The 21,565-nt window shown below is 41.1% G+C and overlaps 2 protein-coding genes across 4 annotated transcripts in view; one reads left to right on the plus strand and one right to left on the minus strand.

The window, feature by feature from the left end:
* Positions 1–12,265, minus strand: part of MICOS10 (mitochondrial contact site and cristae organizing system subunit 10) — a 123,868-nt gene extending 111,603 nt beyond the window's left edge. Inside the window, exon 1 of the mRNA XM_031962737.1 lies at positions 12,186–12,265. The gene's annotated coding sequence lies outside the window, so the exon portion shown is untranslated. The remainder of the gene's footprint in view (positions 1–12,185) is intronic.
* The window catches only part of CAPZB (capping actin protein of muscle Z-line subunit beta), a 163,890-nt gene continuing 153,885 nt past the window's right edge, over positions 11,561–21,565 (plus strand). For 2 of the 3 annotated variants that reach the window (XM_031962735.1, XM_031962734.1), the window contains exon 1: positions 12,072–12,537. In XM_031962735.1, the coding sequence (XP_031818595.1) occupies positions 12,157–12,537 (381 nt within the window). In that variant the 5' untranslated portion in view covers positions 12,072–12,156. Of the gene's footprint in view, positions 11,696–12,071; positions 12,538–21,565 lie in introns of those variants that run through there. The other variant, XM_031962736.1, reaches the window with a different exon arrangement.

The raw sequence follows: 21,565 nt of genomic DNA on the forward strand, positions 1-21,565 counted from the left end.
CCTTATTGAATCCCTTGATGTTAGTCTTTGATGTTGGCTCTTATATATTAAATTTTCTATTGAGTTCAGGTACATTTGAGACAAAATCCTAAAAATCTGACATTTCATTGAATGTTCATTTTTTTCGTTCAATATTATACCTAATTTTGCTGGATATAATATATTTTTTAAAAGCACAACCCTAATTCTTTTGATTGTTTATATATAGTACTCTAGTACCTGTGGACTTTTGTTGTAGTTATTAATAGGTCCGAATCAATTCTAACTGCAGCTCCAGAATATTTGAATTGGTGGTAGTGATTGTTTTTACAGGTGCTAACATTTTAATTGAGGAAGAAGAAACAAATGTCCTTCCAGAACCTTAATATTTTCCAAGAGAATTGAGGGAATTAAGTAAAATAAAGAACTTGAGATGGGTTGGTATTGTTCTAAGTTGTTTAAAAGAGGAAAGAGAAAGTAGGGCTAAAGGAATACACTAATATAGATTGGAAGACATTAGGGGTGGAATTTGCTATTTCTCATGAATGAGGTAAATCAGGACACAGTAACATGAAAGAAAGGATAATGACAGCAAGCATTGGCTGATTATTGCTCTCATCTAGAGTTTGGAATAGAAATATACCAAACTCAACAAATAGGGATAAAGATAAGTTGAGAGAGTGAAGAGGGAGTATAGTACCAGAGAGAGAATAACTATAAGCAAATCAAACTTTCTAATCCTGCAGGAAAGGTGATAAAGCAGGGAAGAGAGAAAAAAGAACTATAGCAGGGAAGAAAGAAAAAAGAACTATAATATAAGAGGTTGCCTACTGTTTGGGAGTCAACCAAATAAATGATATTAGATGGATATAATAGTCACAAAAAATTATCTAAGAATTCTGAGTAATATGAACTGAGACAGATCAAGATTAACAAAAGTATGAGAATAATATATACAAGGACAACGACATTATAGAGAAAAATTTTTTTGAAAGATTTAAATACTCTGATCTAGAGAGCTCTTCTAGGCTTCCCTTTTGTTTTACAGAACTAAACTGAGGTCCATAGAAAATTTGTCCAGAATCTTGCTATATTAGCTATATAATGATCAATTATTAATTACTATAATAATAGTTATGTTAATATAGTAATTATTATATTATCTAAAATAAAATTACAACATATCTAGAATATTACTATAATACTATATTAGAACCAGAATTGGAACTCCAGGCTCTAGATTTCCAATTTACTACTTTTGCAGCTATATTCCAAGAAATTAAGGAGGATATATTTTCATTGCGGTTCTAACCTAGGTTATGCTTACAATTGAAATCTATTTTTTTTTTTGGACCAATGGATTCCAATTTGAAGGCCTTGAAAGTGACCACCTTGAGTTGAGGTTTCAGGGCATTGAAAGGGATGAAAGGTCTTTGGTTGTTTGGTTTGAGATAATTAGTCTAATATACACCTCAAAAATTAAGTATGGTAGACCCAACATCATCACCATTAACAATTACAGCTGACATTTCTATGGTTCTCTACAGCTTTTAGTGTACAAATGATCTCATTTGTTCCTTACAAGATCTCTAATAGAGAGGAAAAGCTTATGTTATTTTTCTCATTTTATAGGTAAGGAAGCTGATGCTTGGAAAGGTGAGATTTGCCCAAAGTTTCATAGAATGTCAACAGAAGAGCAATAATACACAAGACAGGTCTTCCAAGGTCACATTCCTGCCCTTCCCATTGCTCTATACCATTTCTTTCATGAAAGTGCTCTCTATATAAAATTTATACCTACAGTCTTGGAAAAACTTTGGCCAGACTTGTAAACATAGGTTGCAGGCTGGCAAAAATGATTGTAATTTCAACTGACCTCTACTGAACACTCTGAGAACTTGGGTGTGCAGATTGTTGGATAATGTCTATAGAACCATAAGCGTTACAGTATGTCATTTGCTTTATCCTCATAGTGTCTTGGAAAGCAGCAGAGGTGGTTTGCAGGAATTCCTAACAGAGGCATGCCAGAAAGACAATTACAGATAATTCTAACTCTATCATTACTGCTATCATCATTCAAAGTATTTATTAAACATCTCCTTATACGTGGAAGGTCAAGTTTAATAAAGCTTGTGAAAAACAGTCACAATCTTTGGATCCTCTCTGCTTACATGGGCATGACTCCAAGTTTACTAGCTGTGTGACCAAGCAAGTCACTTAAACTTCTTGAAAGACACAATCTCACATAGAAAATAGATTATAATTGGGGCAGCTAGATGGTACAGTGGATAGAGCACCAGCTCTGAAGTCAGGAGGATCTGAGTTCAAATCTGTTTTCAGACATTTAACATTTCCTAGATGTATGACCCTAGGCAAGTCACTTAATCCCAATTGCTTCAAGGGAAAAAAAGATCATAATCATAGAATGATAGACTGATAAAGAAAGAAGGCAAAATGGTAAAAACTAGAGTGTCAGAATTAGATGGATCTTTGGATCACAGAATTTCAGAACAGGGCAGTCTTGGAACCCTTAGAATATCACAAAGAATTACACAAAATATCAATATTAGAAAAGACGTTAGAACAGTGAATGTCAGGGATTGCAGAGATCTTAATACATAAAATGTTAAAACATGAAATGTTATATTGAAAGAGATCACAGAAATATCATAGAAAAATATAGATGAATTATCCTAATAAAACACAGAAGCCAGAACTGGGACAATAAACCATAACAAGAATCTTAAAGATCATCTACTTTGATACTCATTTTATGGGGGGAAGGAAATAAGGCAGAAAGAGGAAGTAGCTTTATTACACTTATGTTTTGAGGGATAAAGTCATTATAGAATTGTAGGCTCATAGATCATAGAGAACTGAAAGGCAGCTTTGAGGTCACACCTTGTTCAATCTCTTCATTTTACAGCTGACTAAACAATGGCCAAGAGAGGCTCAAGGTCACATACGTAGTAAATAGAAGAGCCAGAATTTGAATCCATGTTCCTTGGCTTCAAATCTAGTTCTTTCTACTGCCCCATGAATTGCTTTGTTCAATGACTATGAAGACACATAAATAAAGGAATGAAAGTTAAACTAGGAAATTTTAGTAGCTCACAATCTTGCAGTATCAAAAATGTCATGTTGCTCTTTTAAAAAGTCAGATGGTGGTTAATTAATAAATATCTAGTGCTCAGTTTACAGGAACTAATACTTTTCAGTGGTTTATGCTGGTCAAATGATATCTGGAGAACTGCCATATTTTATGAGGAACACTGACAAAATTAAGCTGGGTTCAGGAGAGGTTGTTCAGCATGGTGAGGGATCTGTGCATCATGTGATAGAAGGAAGAACTGAAGGAGAGCCTTTCCAGCGCATCTTCTGTAGGCTCACTGAGAGAATCTTCAGAAGGTCTAATATCAGATAAAATAATAGGGATTATATGTAACTCATCCTGTTGCTACATGATTTTAATTTCTTTCACCAAGTCTCTATATTCTGAATGCTTTTCATTTCATCTAACTTGGAGTTTGTGATTAACTATTGTTGATATCTGGTTATATTTACTTCAAACATTGTTTTTCAATTTTATGGATTAATGTAATGTGAATTGTTGTTGTGTCTGTGATAATATTCCAGTTTTTGTACAGTTTGTTTTTTGAATTGTTAGATGTATTTTCAGGTCTGTATTAAAAGTATTGTGACTTCTATTGTGACTACTATTAAAGTAGTATGACTTCTTACCTATTCAGATATCAACAATAGTGAACTTCTAAAGTGGGATCCCAGCCAACATGGTGGTCATTTTTTTCTTTGTTGGTGGGTGTTAAATTTTTCAACCTGCTATTATGTGTTACACAGTTTCTACTGTTCCCCTGAACAAACCACATTGATCAATAAATCTAGGCTCCTCAAGGATAAGCCATCTATATTTTCTGGTGGTGATGACCTGGACCTAAATTGTAATCATAGATTCCCTTCATTTCCATAAACAGATTTGTATGATTCAGCCTTTCTTCAATTACATTTTGTTGACTATTAAAGAATAAGATCATGCAGATGTTGCCTATGGGCGGTTTCTTGATTCCACTCTTGAATCTTATTATTATTGTCTATTACATAATTTTATCCTATAATGTTCTATCTAATCACAAGTTACTCAGTTCCCCCATCAGAAGCTGCCTCCCTGAGTCACAGTCTAGCTATCAGGAGCCTAATTTCTGCTTCAGCCTGGGAGTGACTCTGGTGGGCTCTGAATTCGAACAAAATTCTTTGGGCAAGCTTCCATTCCCATTCCTGTCCCACTCCCCCTTCCAATTGTAAAGTCTACACCAGAGGGCAACTAGATCAGTATCTTAATAAACAAAACATGAGTTCTCCTAAACATGCCTATTAAAAAGAAACAAAAAACAAAACAAAACAAAAAATCCTTCTAACAGCTGGCCTCCATTGGAGGAGACCAACCCATCACGTAAAGCAAGATTTGCAGATGCTTATAATGCAAATACTTCTGGTCCAAACAGACAGCAGCTGTTAGTTCTTCCATGTACCTATTAGGGAAGGAACAACAACAGCTCCAAACCCCAAGATGCTTGTGTTTAACTACAGACTAGAGCACGCTCTTGGCCCTGACAACCACTTGGAGTCTTGGAAACACTTGAAAAACAACTAGATTGTTGATGGCTCAGTGGTCTCCTCCCTCTTGTTACATATTCTTTCAAGATGATTTAGAATAGAAACAAGTTCTACTCTGGAAAGAAGAACATTAATGATTTTGCACATAAGCTGTAGATTCTGTGTCTACTCTGGGAAGGAAAATAATAGTCGATGGCAAACTGATGCTTGACTTTAACTGCCATAATTTGGACGTCCAAAACAAGAAAAGATTTTCTATGTTAGTTTAAGATTTATAAAGCAGGTTCCCTAAAAATACCCATATGAAGTTAAATTATAGGAAAAGTTCTATTTTCTGAAAGAAAAACACTAATGATTTTGCACATAAGCTATAAATTCTGTGTCTACTTCGGGAAGGAAAATAAACTGATGCCTGACTTTAGCTGCCATAATTTGGATAGTCCAAAACAAGAGAAGATTTCTATGGTAGTTTAAGATTTATAAAGCAGATTCCCTAAAATACCCATGTTAGGCTAAATTATTAAGTATTACTATATAACTAGGTGACATAGTAAATAGAGAAGACAGGCATGGGAGGCAGAAGTTCTGAATTCAAATCCTATCTCAGAAACTTATAAATTGTGTAATTTTGGGAAAGTCAAATAACCTCTCCTTACCTGTAAAATGGGAAGAATTATAGCATCTAGCTCCCAAGCTTGTTGTATCTAACCAATGTCAAGCATTTTGTAAATCTTAAAGTGCTCTATAAATGCTAGAAGCTATTACTACTGTCCACATTTCTTTAGATGAAAATGTAGTTTAGAGATGTCTAATCTCTTGCTTGTGATCACATAGCTGGCCCCTCAGTGTTGGAAATGGAATTCAAAGTGGGTCTTGCCTCTGCTTGTGTTTCTGAGGTCCAGCAAGAACCTAGTGGGATCATTTGCATAGATGTATACAATGCCTTTCCTACAATTGGTGTTTTCCTGAGTTGTCCACTTATCAAGAGATTGGATTGCTTTTAGGGTAAAATACAATCTTTCACTTAGCATTTAAAGCCCTTTGCAATCTGCCTCTAGCCTACCTTTGGAGGCATATTACATGTGACATCCTCCACCCACTCGATGTTCCAGGAAAACTGGTCCTGCTGTTTCCTCATCTTCCATCCTCCTGCTTTTGTCTGGCTTTCCCCCAAGCCTAAGATGCTCCCTGTCTCTCAACACGCCTGGCTTCTTTCTAAGTTCTGCTCATATGCTGCTTCCTAAGAAAAGGCTTTCTTGATTACCCTAGCTGCTAACACTCTCTCCCTCCTCAAATTAACGTGCACTTACTCATTTGTGTCCATTACCCTAGTAGAATATGAGTCCCTGGAGCTGATTTTAGTGTGGGCTTTTGCTTTTGTTGTTTGGGTTTGTCTTTGTATCTCCAGAACCTAGCACGGTGTCCCACACACAGTAGGCATTGGATAAATGAATTGGGCTGTGTTGCGATTCTGGATCAGAAAGCACTCCTCTTGATTTTCATTTGGAACAGTAGAATGCAAACACTTATGGAAGTGACCCTGGGGAAAATCTGATTACTATACCTGATTGATCATTGGTATACAACCTATAGAGTTGTATTTCTGTACAGGGACAAGGACTTAGAGAAAAGTCATGTCAGCACAAGGAATTAATTGTAGCACAAAAGATATTTAGCAGTTGAACTGATAAACTGAAAAAAAACCACCCCAAAACAAGAAGTGGGCTAAAGGTAACTGCAAGTACCAAATGTGCATGCTTAATGAGTTAATAATTTCTCAAAGGAGTAGTTTTGCACCATTTGGGTTGTATGATAAGGGAGGGGGAACATATAAAACAGACCATGCAAGGGGCGGGCCAAAAAAATCTATTAATTTTATCAATCCCCAGCCAACTGGGAGAACAAGAGAGGGACTTTACACTTTAGGATGGGAAATAAAAGGCTCATTCCCACTTCTATAACCATGGACCCTCCCAGGGACTGCTCCTGTTTCTTTCAGGAATTATAAATAAATTAACTTCCTATACTCCTGAGTCCTTTTTTTATCTTTCCAGTATTTTTTCTAATACTCAAGGTCCTCATTACCACCATCTTCTTCACTGAGATTCCTACAGAACTTAGGCTATAAAAAGCTCTTACTTATATTTCCTCATTTGACTCAAATCAACCTGATGTAAGCTCTTTGTAAACCTTGAGTTGTGCTATGTAAATGTCAGCTACTATTAATAGCAATTATTGTCATATATTTAGTTTATAGTTATATTAAATATATAGTTTATTATAACTTATTTTTGAGAGGCAGTGTGGTAGAATGAAAGTAGTATTCATATATTTGCTTATTATGTATATCCTTGGTATCATATTATGTATATCCTTGGTATCATGTTAAGTGTTGGAGATACAAAGAAAAAAATTAGTCTCTGTCCTAATAGAGCTTACATTTTATTGGAGGCAACATATACACAGAGAAGATACAAAAGAAATAGAAAGTATCCTTAGAGGGGAAGACACTAAGAGATGAGGGAGAGTATTGGGAAAGGGGGAAGAATCAGGAAAGACTTTCTGAAGATGGTGGCCTTTGGGATAAGCTTTGAAGGAAACCAGAGATTCTAAGAGGCAAAGTTTCTAGCGTATTCTACACATGGGTAACATAATTGCTATTACAGAAGCATGGAGGTCGGGGATTATGTACAGAATCTAAAATATATCAGTGTGACTGAACTCCAATGAGCATGGGGAGTAGTAATGTATAAAAGAACTGGAAAGATTCAAAAGGGGGCCAAAGCTTTAAAAAATGCTGAACAAAGTAGTGTATATTTGCCCCTAACCACTGGAAAGCAGCAAGTGTATGCTATAGTGCACAGAGCATTAGATCCGGAGTTCAGGAAGACCTGAGTTTAAATTCAGCCTTCAATACTTACTAGCAATGTGTCCTAGGCAAATTACTTAACTGTTTTTGCCTCAATTACTGCATTTTTCATCTCACTTTCAACCTTGCTTTAATCACTGAATGGGTCAAATTGAGACTTGTTGAAGATGTTAGCTTTAAAAGTCCAAGGTTTCCCACGGCATCCAGGACCATCTCCAATTATCCTAATCTATATCTTGCTACTGGACCCAGATGGCTCTGTAGGGGAAAATGAGGCAGGTAACCTCGCCCAGCCCTCCCTCACTTAAATCTAATTCACTTGCATGTCATGGCATCTCCTCCCTGATGTCATGGTCCTCTTCAAGAACTAAGGACAAACAACAACAACCACCTCATCTGTAAAATGGGCTGGAGAAGGAAATGCAAACCACTTCAGGATCTTTGCCAAGAAAACCCCAAACAGGGTCATGAAGAGTCACCATGACTGAAACATTTACTAGCTGCGGGACCCTGGGTAAGACATTAAATCTCTATTTGCCTTAGTTTCCTCATCTGTAAAATGAGCTGGAGAAGAAATGACAAAACCACTCTAGTATCTTTGCCAAAAACAAAAAACAAAACAAAAAATGAACCAAATGGGACCAGGAAGAGTTGGATTCAAATGAACAACATTGGAGTTTATCGAATCTGGGGCTGGGATGGTGACATGGTTAGATTTAGGGAAATCATTTTGGCAATTGTATAGTGGGTAGAATGAAATGAGGAGAGATTTGAGGTCAGGAAACCAAAATGAGGAGGCTATTATAATAGTATAGGTGAGAGATGATGAAGACCTAATCAGGTTTGACAGTTGTGAGAGTAGTAAGAAGAGGACCTATTGGAGAGACATTGTTGAGATAGAAACAAGACTTGGCAAAGGATTGGATATGGGTCTTCATGCTGCTGATATCTCCAGGCTCTCCTACCTGTTTAACTTCCCCTTCTCACTGTACTTCACTGGATCTTCATTCCCTCATGTCCATCTAACTGTGATTATTGCTCAAAGCTTTTTCCTGGGCCACTTTCTCTTCTATCTTACTTTTATTTGGTGTCTTCATTAGCTCCCATGGGTTCAGTGATCATTTCCATGTTGTTATCCAGCCTCAGTCCCTGATCCTAGTCCTTCATCACCAACTATTTTGAAATTTTGAATCAGATTTTCTATAAGCATCCCAAACTAAATATGTCCAAACAGAATTTATTATCTTATCCCCTCATTCACTCAATTTTTATTATTTTTATTTGTATTTGAATCTTTCACTTCTACTAACTCCAGAAGGGCAATGTTTTTACCTAATTTTATTATTTCTCCCAGTTCCCTATATAATATTATAATGTTGGGCTTGAAGCAAAATCCAGCTAGGTTCAAATCTACTGACACCAGCTGGGAAATCTCTTAATCTCTATACACCTGAGGAAACTTAGGGTTCTTGGGAAGCAGGCAGGTAAGGGAGGGAGCACTGAAATTGGGGTCATGAAGACTGAGTTAGAATCTTGCCTCTGCCATTTATTGGCCAAGATCTAAGTCTTTACTTTGTTTCTTAATCTGTAAAGAGATTGGATGAGACATCTATGATTATATTATATATAATATTATATTGAATCTAATTGTTATCCATGATACAATGTTATAGATAGAAGTAATGATCATTCCTAAGTTGAGGGTTACAGGAGATACAGGAAAAGTGGGATCAGATGTGTAGAAGTTGGATCTCTTGGATAGAATTACAGAAATATGATGTTGGAGTGCATGAAAAACAGACAGATAACTTATTGTTGACGAGTCCAGGAGTTAGAACAAATATAAACAATCAATACAACCCTGCCCTCAAGAAATATATATTTTAAGGGGAAAATACAACCTAGGAAGCCCTAGAATGGTATAAAGACCTTAGTAGCCTGGTATAGACAGATATGTCCTGGAGGTCTGGGTCTCAGCTGGATAAGGCAAAAGCAAGCCAGTCAAGAAGAATGTATTAAGTGCCTACTATGTGCCAGCCACTGTGCTAAATTCAAAGAAAGGCAATTACATACAATTACATATAAACAAGTTATCGACAAGATAAATTGGACATGTTGTCAGAGAAAAGGCATTTTCTCTGAAAAGGCATTAACATTAAAGGAAATTGGGAAAGGCTTCCTTGCAGAAAAGTAGGTCTTTTACTGAGACTTGAAGGAAACCAGGAAAACCAACAAGTGGAGATGAGGAAGGAGATGGTTTTAGGTATAGGGAAAGAAAATGAAAATGCAAAGAATTGTACAGATTGAATGCCATGTGTCAATAACAGCAAATAGGCAGCATTTTATTGGATTGAAAAGAACTGGGTTTCGGGGAAGCAGTAAACTGTAAGAAGATTGGAAAGGTTAGAGTGGGTTGAATTATAAAAGGCTTTAAAATTCAAACAGGTTTTTTTTTTTTAATATTTGATTCTGGAGATAATAAGGATGCCACTGGAGTTTATTGAATGAGGGTAGAGGGTTGTAACATGGTGTTGTTACAATAAGGAAGATCAACTTGATAAGAGGAAGATGGCCTGGAGTGGGGAGAGATTTGGGGGAAGGAAGAGTAACTAGCAAGCTACTGCAACAATCCAGACGTGGTGATGAGGGCTTGCCTGTACTCCTAGAGTGGGGACAGTGTCATAAGAGAGAGGGGGGCATATGGGGCAGTTATTGCCAAAGTAGAAAGGACAGCCCTGGCAGCGTCTGATATAAGGGATGAAAGAGAGTGAGAGTTGAGGATAAGAATGGCACCCTGAGGGGACTAAAACTGTATGTTGAGTTGTGTGTTTCCCAGGAGGGAGGCCTGGAGGACATGAGGATGGTTGTAAATGCAGACAGTATAGTGAGATGGATGGAAAATGTCTTGGAAGACTGTTTCAAGGTAAAATAAAACAATGTCAGAGCTTGGGAGGTGCCCTAGAGCAGAGAAGATCAGAGTGACCTTAGGGCACAGATTGCCAGGTGAGGAAAGAGCCTGATAACCTGGAGTGTCAGGGCTGGGAGGAGCCTGAGAACATGAATGTCAGATGAGGGAGGAGCCTGAGAACATAGAATGTAAGGGTTGGAAGGGATCTTAGAACATGGAATGGCACGGCAGGACTGGAAGGAGCCCGAGAACATGGAATAGCAGGGCTGTGCCTGAAAATATGAATATCAAGTAAGGGAGGAGCCTGAGAACATGGAGTATCAGGGCTGGGAAGAGCCTGAGAACATAGAATGTAAGGGTTGGGAAGAATCTTAGAACATGGAATGACCCAGCAGGACTGGAAAGAGTCTGAGAACATGGAATAGCAGGGCTGGGAGAAGCCTTAGAACATGAAATGTCAAATGAGGGAGGAGCCTGAGAACATGGAGCATCAGGACTGGGAGGAGCCCGAGAACATGGAGCATCAGGACTGGGAGGAGCCTGAGAACATGGAGCACCAGGGCTGGAAGTGACCTAGGAACCAGGAGTGTCAGGGCTCCCGGGGACGCAGGAATCGGGAATGTTGGCGCTGCCAGAGACTCCAGGGTCCCCAGTGCAACCCCCTTCGTTTTCAGATGCGGGACGCGAGCCCGAGTCCGGGTGAGGGGCCGCGATTTGCCCAGACGGCCAGGAGCAGAGAGCTGGGAGCCCCGGGGCTCGGCTCTCTGGGGCTGGCCCGCCAGGGGCAGTGTCCCTTCCCGGGCCAGCTCCCGCGTCCCTCCCCCACTCCGAGCTCCACCCAGGCGGCCCCGGGCAGCGCCGCAGCCCGGACTCCTGAGAGTCAGTTTCCTCCTCCTCCCCCCTCCCTTCCCGTCCTCTCTCTTTTCCTCCCCCGCCCTCGCTCCTCCCCCCTCTGCTCACTTCCCCATTCCGGGCCCCGCCCGCCGGGGCCGCCCCGCGCCGCGCTCCATACTTGGCGATGGCCGGGGAGCCGCGTGCTCATTGGCGGAACGAAGAGATGCGGGGCGGGGCCGTGCCGAACCGGGGGCGGGGCGAGGCGGAGGAAGGCCGGGAAGGGGGGACTAAGCGAGGCGAGGCCGGGGGGAGGGGGCGGAGGAGGGGGCGGGGGAGCCGGTGACCCGGATGTTCACTCCTAGGCACCCGGGGAAGTGGAAGCGCCGGGCCCTGCTGCCGCCGCCGCCGCCACTGCCGGAGGAGAGTCAGACACAGCGGGACCGACCGGGACTGGAAGTGGGGCCGCCGCCATGGTAAAGGCCTGCTCTGCTCCCCACCCCAGGGGTTCCCCTCTGTGCCCATCTGTGCCCCTCCCGAGGGTGGGCCCCGCGGGGGGCGAGGGACTGTCGGGGGAGGGGCTGCTGCCTGGGGAGGGGGCGCCCTGGCTGCGGGGGGAGGAGGACGGAGACCCGTCTTGGGAGAGAAGCTAGCCTGCCTGGAGGGGGAGGGTCCCCCGGTCGGTGGGGGAGGGGCTGAGGAAGGGGCGAGGGAGAGGGAGTTCGAAAGACTTGGACTTTGGGGCCCTTGGGAGAAGTCCGGGCAGAGCCTTGCCTGGGGCTGAGGGGAGTGACCCTGCTCTGGCTCCGTCCCCACCCACTTCCTGGGCTCCGGGCCGCCTGGGGGCCCGCTGGGCCCCGTCCCCCGGGCCTTCCTGTTCCTCCTCTCCCGTTCCCCTGACCGGGGGAAGCCCCTCGGCGCCCTCAGCCGGAGCCAGATGCGGGGGCGGCCGCCCGGGGAGCCGACCTGGGAGCAAGCATGCGGGCAGCTGGGCTTCTCGCGGGCTCAGTCGCGGGCGGGTGCGCTGGGAGTCCCCGGTGCCCCCGAAGGGGATCGCGATCTGGCTTCCGGGGCCGGGAGGCCACGGCTGGCTGGCGGAGCCTCCTTCGGTCATAGTGGGAGGGGGAGCTGTCAGCAGGCGGGGATGAGCGCACAGTCGGGCCCCTGCCACTCAGGAGCATTTATTGAACGCCCACTGTACAGCGAGCAAACTGTACCAGGCACCATGCAGTCTGTGCATCGGCGCAGTTTTCTGTCTAACCTGAACAACCAGGTGGCAAAAATTAGAAGCGTCAATTTTGGAAAGACTTTGGAAAAGGTGAGCTCCCTTCTTGGTGGTAGGGAAGCCCTGGAGCCTTCCAGGATTGTCCAGACGGCATTTCCTTGGGGGCCAGGCGGGTTGCTGGGACCGCTTGTCGCTGACGCTTTTTCAGATCCCTTGCGGCAAACTTAGATGGGAGCCCAACTTAGCCGGCTTTAGTGTCTTACCTAGGACCGACAGCCTTTCAGTCTTTCTGACCTAAAGAGACTGGAAGACATTAGGATTGTGTTTGTTGATGAAGCTTGGAAGCCTGTGGTCCTGGTCCTAGCGTGTGACTATGTAGTGGGAAGCCTCGGTGACATTTAGAACTGGAAGAAGTCCTCCTGCACAGATCTTGATTCCAGCAGGCCCCCTTCATTTTACACATCATGAACTTAAGTGATTTGTCTAAAGCCACACAGGTTAGTGAATTGAGATTTGAACCCAGTTCTTCTTGATTCCAGATCTGTTTTTTTCCAGGATTTTTTTTTTTTTTTTTTGTCCTAGTACCACATTAGCTACTCTAAGTTCCATGAGGGCCAGAAGTTAGTCATTAAGGGATGATTTTTTTTCCTTTTGAGCTATAATATTCTCATAAGAATTGCAATCTGTAACATGTCATCGGAGTTATAGAATTAGAGCAGGAAGGGCATTAGAAGTTGTTTCATTTTACAGGAGGAAATGATAATCAAAGGTCATACAACAAGAAGCTGACATTTAAACTTAGCCTCTTTATCTAAATCCAGTGTAAGTTTGGTGAATTCTATGTGGAATGAAATTTTACCTTCTTGACTTGTAGAAATAAGTTCATAACACTCCAACTTGTAGAGTTAGAAGGGATCTTAGCGTTCTAGTCCATTCATCTCTGAAGCTGAAGTGAATATTGGGGCATTCCTGAGAAATGTGCATCTAGCATTTACTTACTGATTTCTCTGTAGAACGAAGAACCTTGCTCTCTTCCCTTTTAAGTCAGCAGTGATCATTGTTAGCAGAATTTGCCCTTTTGCGATTTAGTTCTGCCTCTAAGGATCAAACATACTATCATCATCCCTATAGAACCATCTTCACTTTCTGGATATTTCTCTAACCATTAAAACTTGACAGTTGCACTTGTGAGGAAAGTTTGTAGGGTTCTTTGAAATTCCATTCAAGCAAAACACCTAGTCATTACTGTTTACTCACAGAAAGACAAAGAGCACCTGCCCATATCTTGAGGTTGCCATTTGTCTTCCTTTCCCCAAATGATTGAATGACTTGGTATTTCCTCTGTTTCTGGCAACTTAGTTTTTCTGTTCTGGAGATGATTGCATGAGGAATTCTAGACATGCTATGATATGGAGAGGCTTGATATTAAAGAGTGTCCAACCCATTCAATTTTATATGATGAGGACCTTAGTAAGAGAGAAACCAAAGGACTTGCCCCCAAGAGTTAACCAGGGGTCAAGACTTCTTGTTCAGTGAGACTGGTTGGTAGTGATGATGATCACACATTTAGAACTGGTCCATTAATTAGTTTCGGATATTTCTTGTTAGGTTTAGGAGTCTTGAGTTTTATACTCACTCTTTGAGACCTGTGGGGCCAGCGTCTATCTATCTCTTAAGCCATAATCTAGTTGGAGTTCCTGAAGCTACTTGGTCTAGACAGCAAAAATCAGGCAAAGAGTTGACTAATACCACTGGATCCTGTTAAACCAGTTTTTGGAGTTGGGGAAAAAGGAGGCTTGGCCATTAAATTTAAGTCACTTAAAAAATGAATTTGACATGATTGTGTCTTTCTCTCCTGGACATGAAATAGCTAGAGCCAAGATCTCCCAGCTCTGCCACTAGTAGCAGGACATTGGGCATAATCCATCCCTGTGTCTCAGAGGAAGGAACCAGATCATCAATTCTGAACCCTCTTTCAATGCCTGGATTCTGTGAATGTGTTTAGTGATTAGTCTTTTGTCATTTCTCCAGGAAGGAAAGCTTTCCTAGTACCTTGCTATTTTGTTGATAAGGTACTACCCCCTTTCCCTGATCTAGGTATATCACCTCTTTAAAGAGATCTCGTTTGGCCAGAAACTCCTTGTTGCCAGGCCTCTTGGGATGAATTTCTCCTCCACTTTGAGTTGATTGGACTTTGAATGAGACAGACAATGCTCCAAGCCTCAGTGCCTACAGGTTCCATAGCCACCTCCTTGGTGGGGTATTGAAGAAAAAGAATGAACCAAGAGAACACATCAATCCAGGGTTTGACCTCCTGGACTAATCTTTCCTTATCTGCAAAATGAAAGGCTTAAATGGGGTGACTCTTTTTAGCTTAGGAGCTTAAGACTTTGGAAAAACGTTAATTTTTATTTTGTGATAGCAAATTTTACTTATTGCATTCTGCTCTGCTAATGAAATTAGTTTCTTCTCCCTTGGGTATATACACCCTTAGGGCAGTGGGTGGAGGCAGCCTAGAATCCAAATGAAGTGTAAGAGTAAACTTTCACTGTAGTTAATTGGCTCTTTGGAGAATGTCCACAAATGACCAAACTGCAAGTCATAGGCTCATAGATTTGGGGGGCTGCAGGACATTAGAGACCATCTTGTCCAACTTTGCTTCATTTTAGTTGAGGAAAATAGGTTAAGCAAAGGACCAAGAGGCTTTGCTGGGATCATACAGATCATTTTTGAGTGGGGAGCAGAGACTGAATTTGTTCCCAGCTTGGCCCTTGGATACCAAATCTAGTGCTCTCTCCACAGCGTGCTGGCTAATCATCCAACATCTAATCGATCAAGCCTCTTCTTTTCATAATTGAAAGTTGACCCTCATAGGAGTGTTTTCACAGGAAGAGCTGAATTGTAATCTGGCCACAACTGTAGCATTGAAAAGTATATACTAATGCGTCCCTCTAGACCTTTTGCTTTGTATGATGGTGCTGCTTCAGCTGCCTCCTGTATGCATGCAGGTGGGCTGTGACCGTGTTTGGGTAGGGTAGGATTTCTTTAAATATCCCTACTCTGTGGGTCTGAGCATTCCAGATCAATGCTTAGAGCAGCATCCTGGGAGATCTTGTGGAATCGAGTGACTTCTCCTGGCAAATCACTTAGACTTTTTTAGTCTCCAGAACATGAAGTGCTTGTATCTCATTTAATATTGAGGCTGAAATGAGAGTATATTTATATAAGAAGTACTTTACTGGGAAGTTCTTGGGGTTTTCTTATCAGCCAAGATGCAGAGAGCCAAATTTTGGGTTAGGGAGACCCGAGGGGAGGGGGGGGAAGGAGTTCACATCCCGTCCCTGACACTTCTGTCATGCAGGGAGTTTTTATTAAAAGTTTTCTGTGTACCACCCATCATGCTAAGGGCCTATTTGTTCTTTTGAATACTGAGACAGATCAGATGGTGGAAAGAGCCCTGGGCTTGAGATAAGAAGCCCTGGCTTTAATTGCTAATAGCTCTCATTTATATAGTACTTTAATGTTTACCAAGCACTTTGCATATATATTATTTCACTTGTTTGCACAGATACCCATATCTTGCACACATAAATATCTTGTATTTTATTAAGAAGGAAACAGACTGAGAAGTTGGGTGAAGACTTTTACTTGTGCAGGGTTCCTCGACTGCTGAATGTGAAAGGTGGGATGTATTCAGGGATGGTTCTGGGACCTCTGGGCAACCCCTCTTGACCAAAGTTTCTTCCTCCTTAAAATGAGAGGACTAGGATCAACTAAGATTATCTGTGGAGAAGGCCCTGACTGCTCTGAACCTGGGATTCTTTGGGGAAGTTTGGCTCAGATTAATGCTCTATTCCTCTCACTGTTCTCTAGCTAGTGGTGACATTGAAAGACCTGTGAGGAGAACATACTAGCTATCTTTTGTGACATCTTCCTCAAAGGTCATATGGATTCCATCCAAATGTCTTTAACTTTCTCATTTAAGAGCTTGTTAAGTAGTAGCCTAAATGAACTGCAGATTTTCTCTCACTGGCCTCAAAATGTTTTACAGATAAATTCATCATTTCCATATTCCCTCAAAGACCTGAGAATATTACACATTTGCAGATTAAGATCTAAAAGACCAGTAACAAATAGGACTTAGAACTTGGCTATTCTTTCCTCAAACCACTCCATCAGGTTTCTCTTTTGTTGGAGTAAACTTAAAAGTTATCCTTTGCAGTTTGGGATCAACTGTGAGGCCATTATCTTAAAAATATTCTTGTCTAAATCCTTTAATAATGTTTTATAAGATGCTTCAGTTTGCTGGCTAAATTACATCTATCAAAGGAAATATTTTTATTTGAAAATATTGGATGAGATGGAAATTTGAATTTCTAAAGTGTGTATGATCAGTCATCGCTTCAAAAATGATACTTTTAAAAGCTGAAATAGGATTAGAGAGTAGCAAATGGTGTCTCATTAGGATTAATAATAATTTAATGATGCCAACCTCCTTATTTGGTGCTTTTCAGTTTATAGTATATTTTTTCCTCATTTAATCCTCCCAATGATGCTGTAAGAGGATAGGTGGTGTTATAGTACAATTATCCCTTCCACAACCCGATTTTCCCCATCATAATTTCAGTATGTCATGAATTGGCAAAAGAAATCAAATGGAAATTTGGGGAGGAGTTTTGCGGAAGCTGCAGATGACACAGAAAAAGTTTAGAAACTCAAAAATACAAAATACACTCACACACACAGATATTAGTACATAATATCAACATATTTCATCTCTTAATACCATACTATTTCAGGCTTCTTGTTTGGTAAGAAGGGGAGGACCAAAAATTTTTATGTGTTTTCCTGATTGTGGCACTTGCTTCATGTGGAAGGGATAACTATAGTGTTATGTTGATCTATATTCTAAGTTGTCCCCAAAATGATAGCTCTCTGAAAGGGAAATAATGTTATGCTGAATAAGTTGAATGAGAAGCCACATTTAAATTTTACTCAAGCCAATTTTGAGCCAGTAGGGTGATATTTTTATTTTACAGATGGAGAAGCTGAGGCATAATGTGATTTGAAACTTACCCCAAATCCTTTTCAATCAGAACTTGAACTCATGTCTTTCTGACTCTGAATCCTCCTTTGTATAATATCTATAAATAACATACATACCTTCTAATATTATATGCTATTATAATAATAATATGATACCATACCTTTAGCATTTTCTTGAGATCAGATTTTCTTTTGTTAGCATTGTATTATAGAATCGTTCACAAACAACTAAGCATCTAGAAGATTGGGGCATAATGTGCCTGCATTTGATACAGGCATTCAGAGCTGACACATTATTTAAGGGATACCCCATCTCTCCCAAGCAAGTTATATACAGTTTAGTGGGTGTGGGCTTTTAATTGCATAAATTTTTGTACTTAGAAACAGGAGAAAGGGCACTGTTAGCATTGTACTCACAAAAAAGTTTAATTTTAGGAACCTCAAGTACTGTAGAAACATCTCTGATGTCTTTTTTTGAATTCTGTATAAACTTGTGGTGATTGGTCGGCATCAATGCCAAACTGATCTCTGACAAAAGTGTGATTGAATCCATCTTGTCTGCATTGTACCATTAGCAGTCCCCAGGTTTGGCTACAGCCCTTGGACTCCAGATTACTTTTAGTGATTTGTCTGTTGTTCCCCAAAAGATCGTCATGTTAATGCTCTGTGGCAGAGCCAGGACCTCTGAGATGGAAGAACTTTAACTTGGTTTTGAAGACCTACAACCTGGTGAACAGTAAAGGGATAGTGGACTGGATCAACAGTCATTTTTCTTAGATTGTTTTATTTCCTGGAAGCCTGATTCCTGGGTGCTCAGGCTCATTGATGACAGGAATCATGGTGATGTCACTTCAGAGGTTGGGAAATATTTTTTATTCTGGAAGTTGAAATGAGTCCAAAGGCAACTTGGTTGAACCACATTTAATGTGTAGCGAGTAGTCTACATATGAAACACCTGTTGGATCTTACCTTGTAAATTGTTTTATGGTCTTAACCAATGAAACCAGATAGAACTAGATAAAAAAAAGTTTCTTCCCAGACCTTCTGCAAAATGAACAATACATACTGCCATTGAAGGGGAGAAGTTAACTGTTTTTAAGGTCCTGCAAATCATGTTAACTACCATAGCTGGCATTTCTACATGGACCTTAGAACCATCCATTGTATCTTCACACAGCTATGTGAAAGGTAAGAGTTGTTGAAATAGAAAGAAACTGAGGCCCTGGAAGGGTTCTTTTTTCATGTCCAGCTAAAAAGAAGCAGGAAACACTCCTCGACCTCTTAAGATTTCCTTTCAGTTCTAAATCAATGATCCTGTGATTGGATTAAAGAACCATTCTTCTCTTTGCATTACACTATGTGTATCCCTTAAGTGTATTTCTAGGATTGGGTACTTCTCTTCTTGGTGTCAGTTTCCTTATCTGTAGAAATGGGTACAATAATGCCTATAGTTACCTTCCTCACGAGACTGTTCACAGGTTAACAGAACTAGAGCTGGAGTAGGAATTGGCCCAACTCCTTCATTTTACAGATGAGAAACTTAGTGTTTGAGACTTCCATGATATATCCAGACTGTCACATAACTAAAGTGATGTAGTTAACAATACAAACCGATAAATGTTAATTAAGCACCTAATATGTGCCTGGCACTGGACTAAGCCCTGGGTACACAAATAAAAGGAGTCTTCGGGAGCTTACAGCCCAATGAGGAAGACTTCACACACACAGAGCTGAAAAGGACAGTTGGGAGGGAAGGTACCAAACTCCAAAGCAGGATGAAGAAGTTGAGTCCAAGTAGAGCAGCCAATGAAAGACAAATCTAAATGCTCTATTGGGCTTCTGAACACTCTTTTAAGTAGTGATTTTGGGAGGAGTTTTTTTTTTTTTTTTTTTTTTTTTGGTTTGTTTGTTTGTTTGTGTTGCTCAACCCCCCTAATCAGAGAGTCCAGAGTCTACTGATGAAATGTGAGGAGCAAAATTGATGAGATTCCTGGTCTTGAGGGTATCTTGGAGATGTTCAGAGTCAATCCAAGAAAAGCTGAGATTTGAATGTAGGCCCTTTTCACTCCAAAATCAGCATTTTTCCCACTGTTCTCTGCATGCTGCTGCTTGTGAAAATTAAATGAGACCTTTTTGCAAAGAGGTTAATTACATAGGGTGTTTGACCAGAATACCAGATTCTAGAATCTTTGGAAATTATCTGCCATCTTCATTCTTTTTTCAGGACCACAGATAGACTGTTCTGGAGGCCACTTTCCCTTAACCAAGGTGTTTCACTAGCTCATCTCCTTAGAGAAACCTGAGGGTTTGTTCTCTCCATAGCTTAGCAGGAACCTCACTAGATTTAAAGATTGTAAAACATGTACATGGGGGAACGAGCATTTTTGATACATGTTACAATAAAATAAACTTCCAGAAAGCACCTAATCTTTTGCATTCCTGTGGAATTGGGCTACTATTCTGATAGAGAAAGGAGTTGTTTGGGACAAGGAAAAGGTGGAAAGGAAACTTGGCTTAGAGGGAAGCTCTAGCTGACTCTAACTTTGATTCTGTGGTGAACTCTCCATTTAACTCTATTTAACAACTTAGTTGCTGGTCTGTAAAAGAAAGGGGCTGGCTTAGGTAATCTCTCCAAGGTTCCTTTTCTGCTTTTCCTCAGTTTTCTCAGTTGTGAAATGGGGATGATAATAATAGCATCCCCATTTTAAGAATGGTACTTTAGCTATAGGCTGAGCAGGACTGACAAGACAGCCAGGTCATCACCTCTTTACTCATTCCAGTACTGAAGCTCTACATATGAATGTTTCCTCCATTTTGAGTGTTTTGTCTTTGAATACCCTCCCTAGCGCTGACCTTTTATTGGCCAATGGTCTAGCACTATTTCTGTGGCTTAGTTGGCCGTGCTTGGGGCTGGACTACCTAGGCTGGCGACACCAGGGGTTACTTTGCTATAGATGGAAGGCGGAGCTTGGCCATTAATAGGGCATTTACAAACATTTCCAGCTGTTTAATTAAGCTTTGAAAACGTTGGAGGCAGTTGGTGCTCAGCTGTTGATGGTGCACCATGGAATGTCTTGCTGGTTTCCAATTCCCTGGGTGATGCTGGAGGCAGGTTGCTTTGGGTTTGCAGTCTGTCCGGCTGCCGCCACAGGTGTGAAGCAGCCGCAGGAAGAGCTGCTGCAAAGCCCTGGTGGTGTCTCTGGTTACAGGCGGCACAAGGCAGGGCTGCAGGTATCTGGGCTGCTTTATGTCACATTCTGGGGGAAGAGGGTTGGGAGAAGTTTGGTAGAAAAAAGCAGACCCTCTTTATTCTTTGTGTCAACCATGTAAATCAGTGCAAGTTAACGAAAAGAAATTGGATGAGACCAAACACTGTTTGGACCTGTGTGGTTGTAGAAATGGTACAGCCATTATTCTGATGCTCTTTTCTGTTAGTCTTCCAGAGTTGCTAGAGAAGCTGGCTGGTGCATTGATAAGAATGATCTATTTGGAGTTGGGAAGACCTGGGTTCTGCCTTGCTATTGGCTCAAAAGTGCCTTGGGATCCTTGCTGCTGTAAGCCAGCTCTTCTGTTGAGTTTCAGCTGCTTCTGGAGGGAGTTCTCTTTCTGCATTTAGCCATTCCAGTATTTGTTCTGCAAAGGGTTACAAGTTGTATCTCTGGGTGTGACCATTCATTTCTTAAGAGTCTTTTTTTAGACTGTTCCTCTCAAGAATGAGCACATTCAGGGACTACTGATGGGATGGAACCTAGTGAGGTAGTGGGAAAAGCACTTGGACATTGTATTGTCACAGAGGAGCCCAGAGGATCTGCTCTTGGGGAAGTTGCTCCACCCATATGCATCTCTTGTTTCCTTTTCTCTCAATGAGGTTGATAACTCTGGGGATAAGTATACTTTCATTATCTATTGGGATCATAGAAGCTTAGATTCTTGCCACAGTTGGCTTCACACCATCAAACGGTTCAACAGTAGTATCGGATATGATTTTCACCAAGAATGATGACATCAGAGATATGGTGCCTTGCTAGTGTATTCTAAGGACTCTGGGGTTCAGTGTCACTGTGCAAGCGAAACC

This window comes from Sarcophilus harrisii, chromosome 3, assembly GCF_902635505.1.
Source record: "Sarcophilus harrisii chromosome 3, mSarHar1.11, whole genome shotgun sequence".
Classification (NCBI taxonomy): Eukaryota; Metazoa; Chordata; class Mammalia; order Dasyuromorphia; family Dasyuridae; genus Sarcophilus; species Sarcophilus harrisii.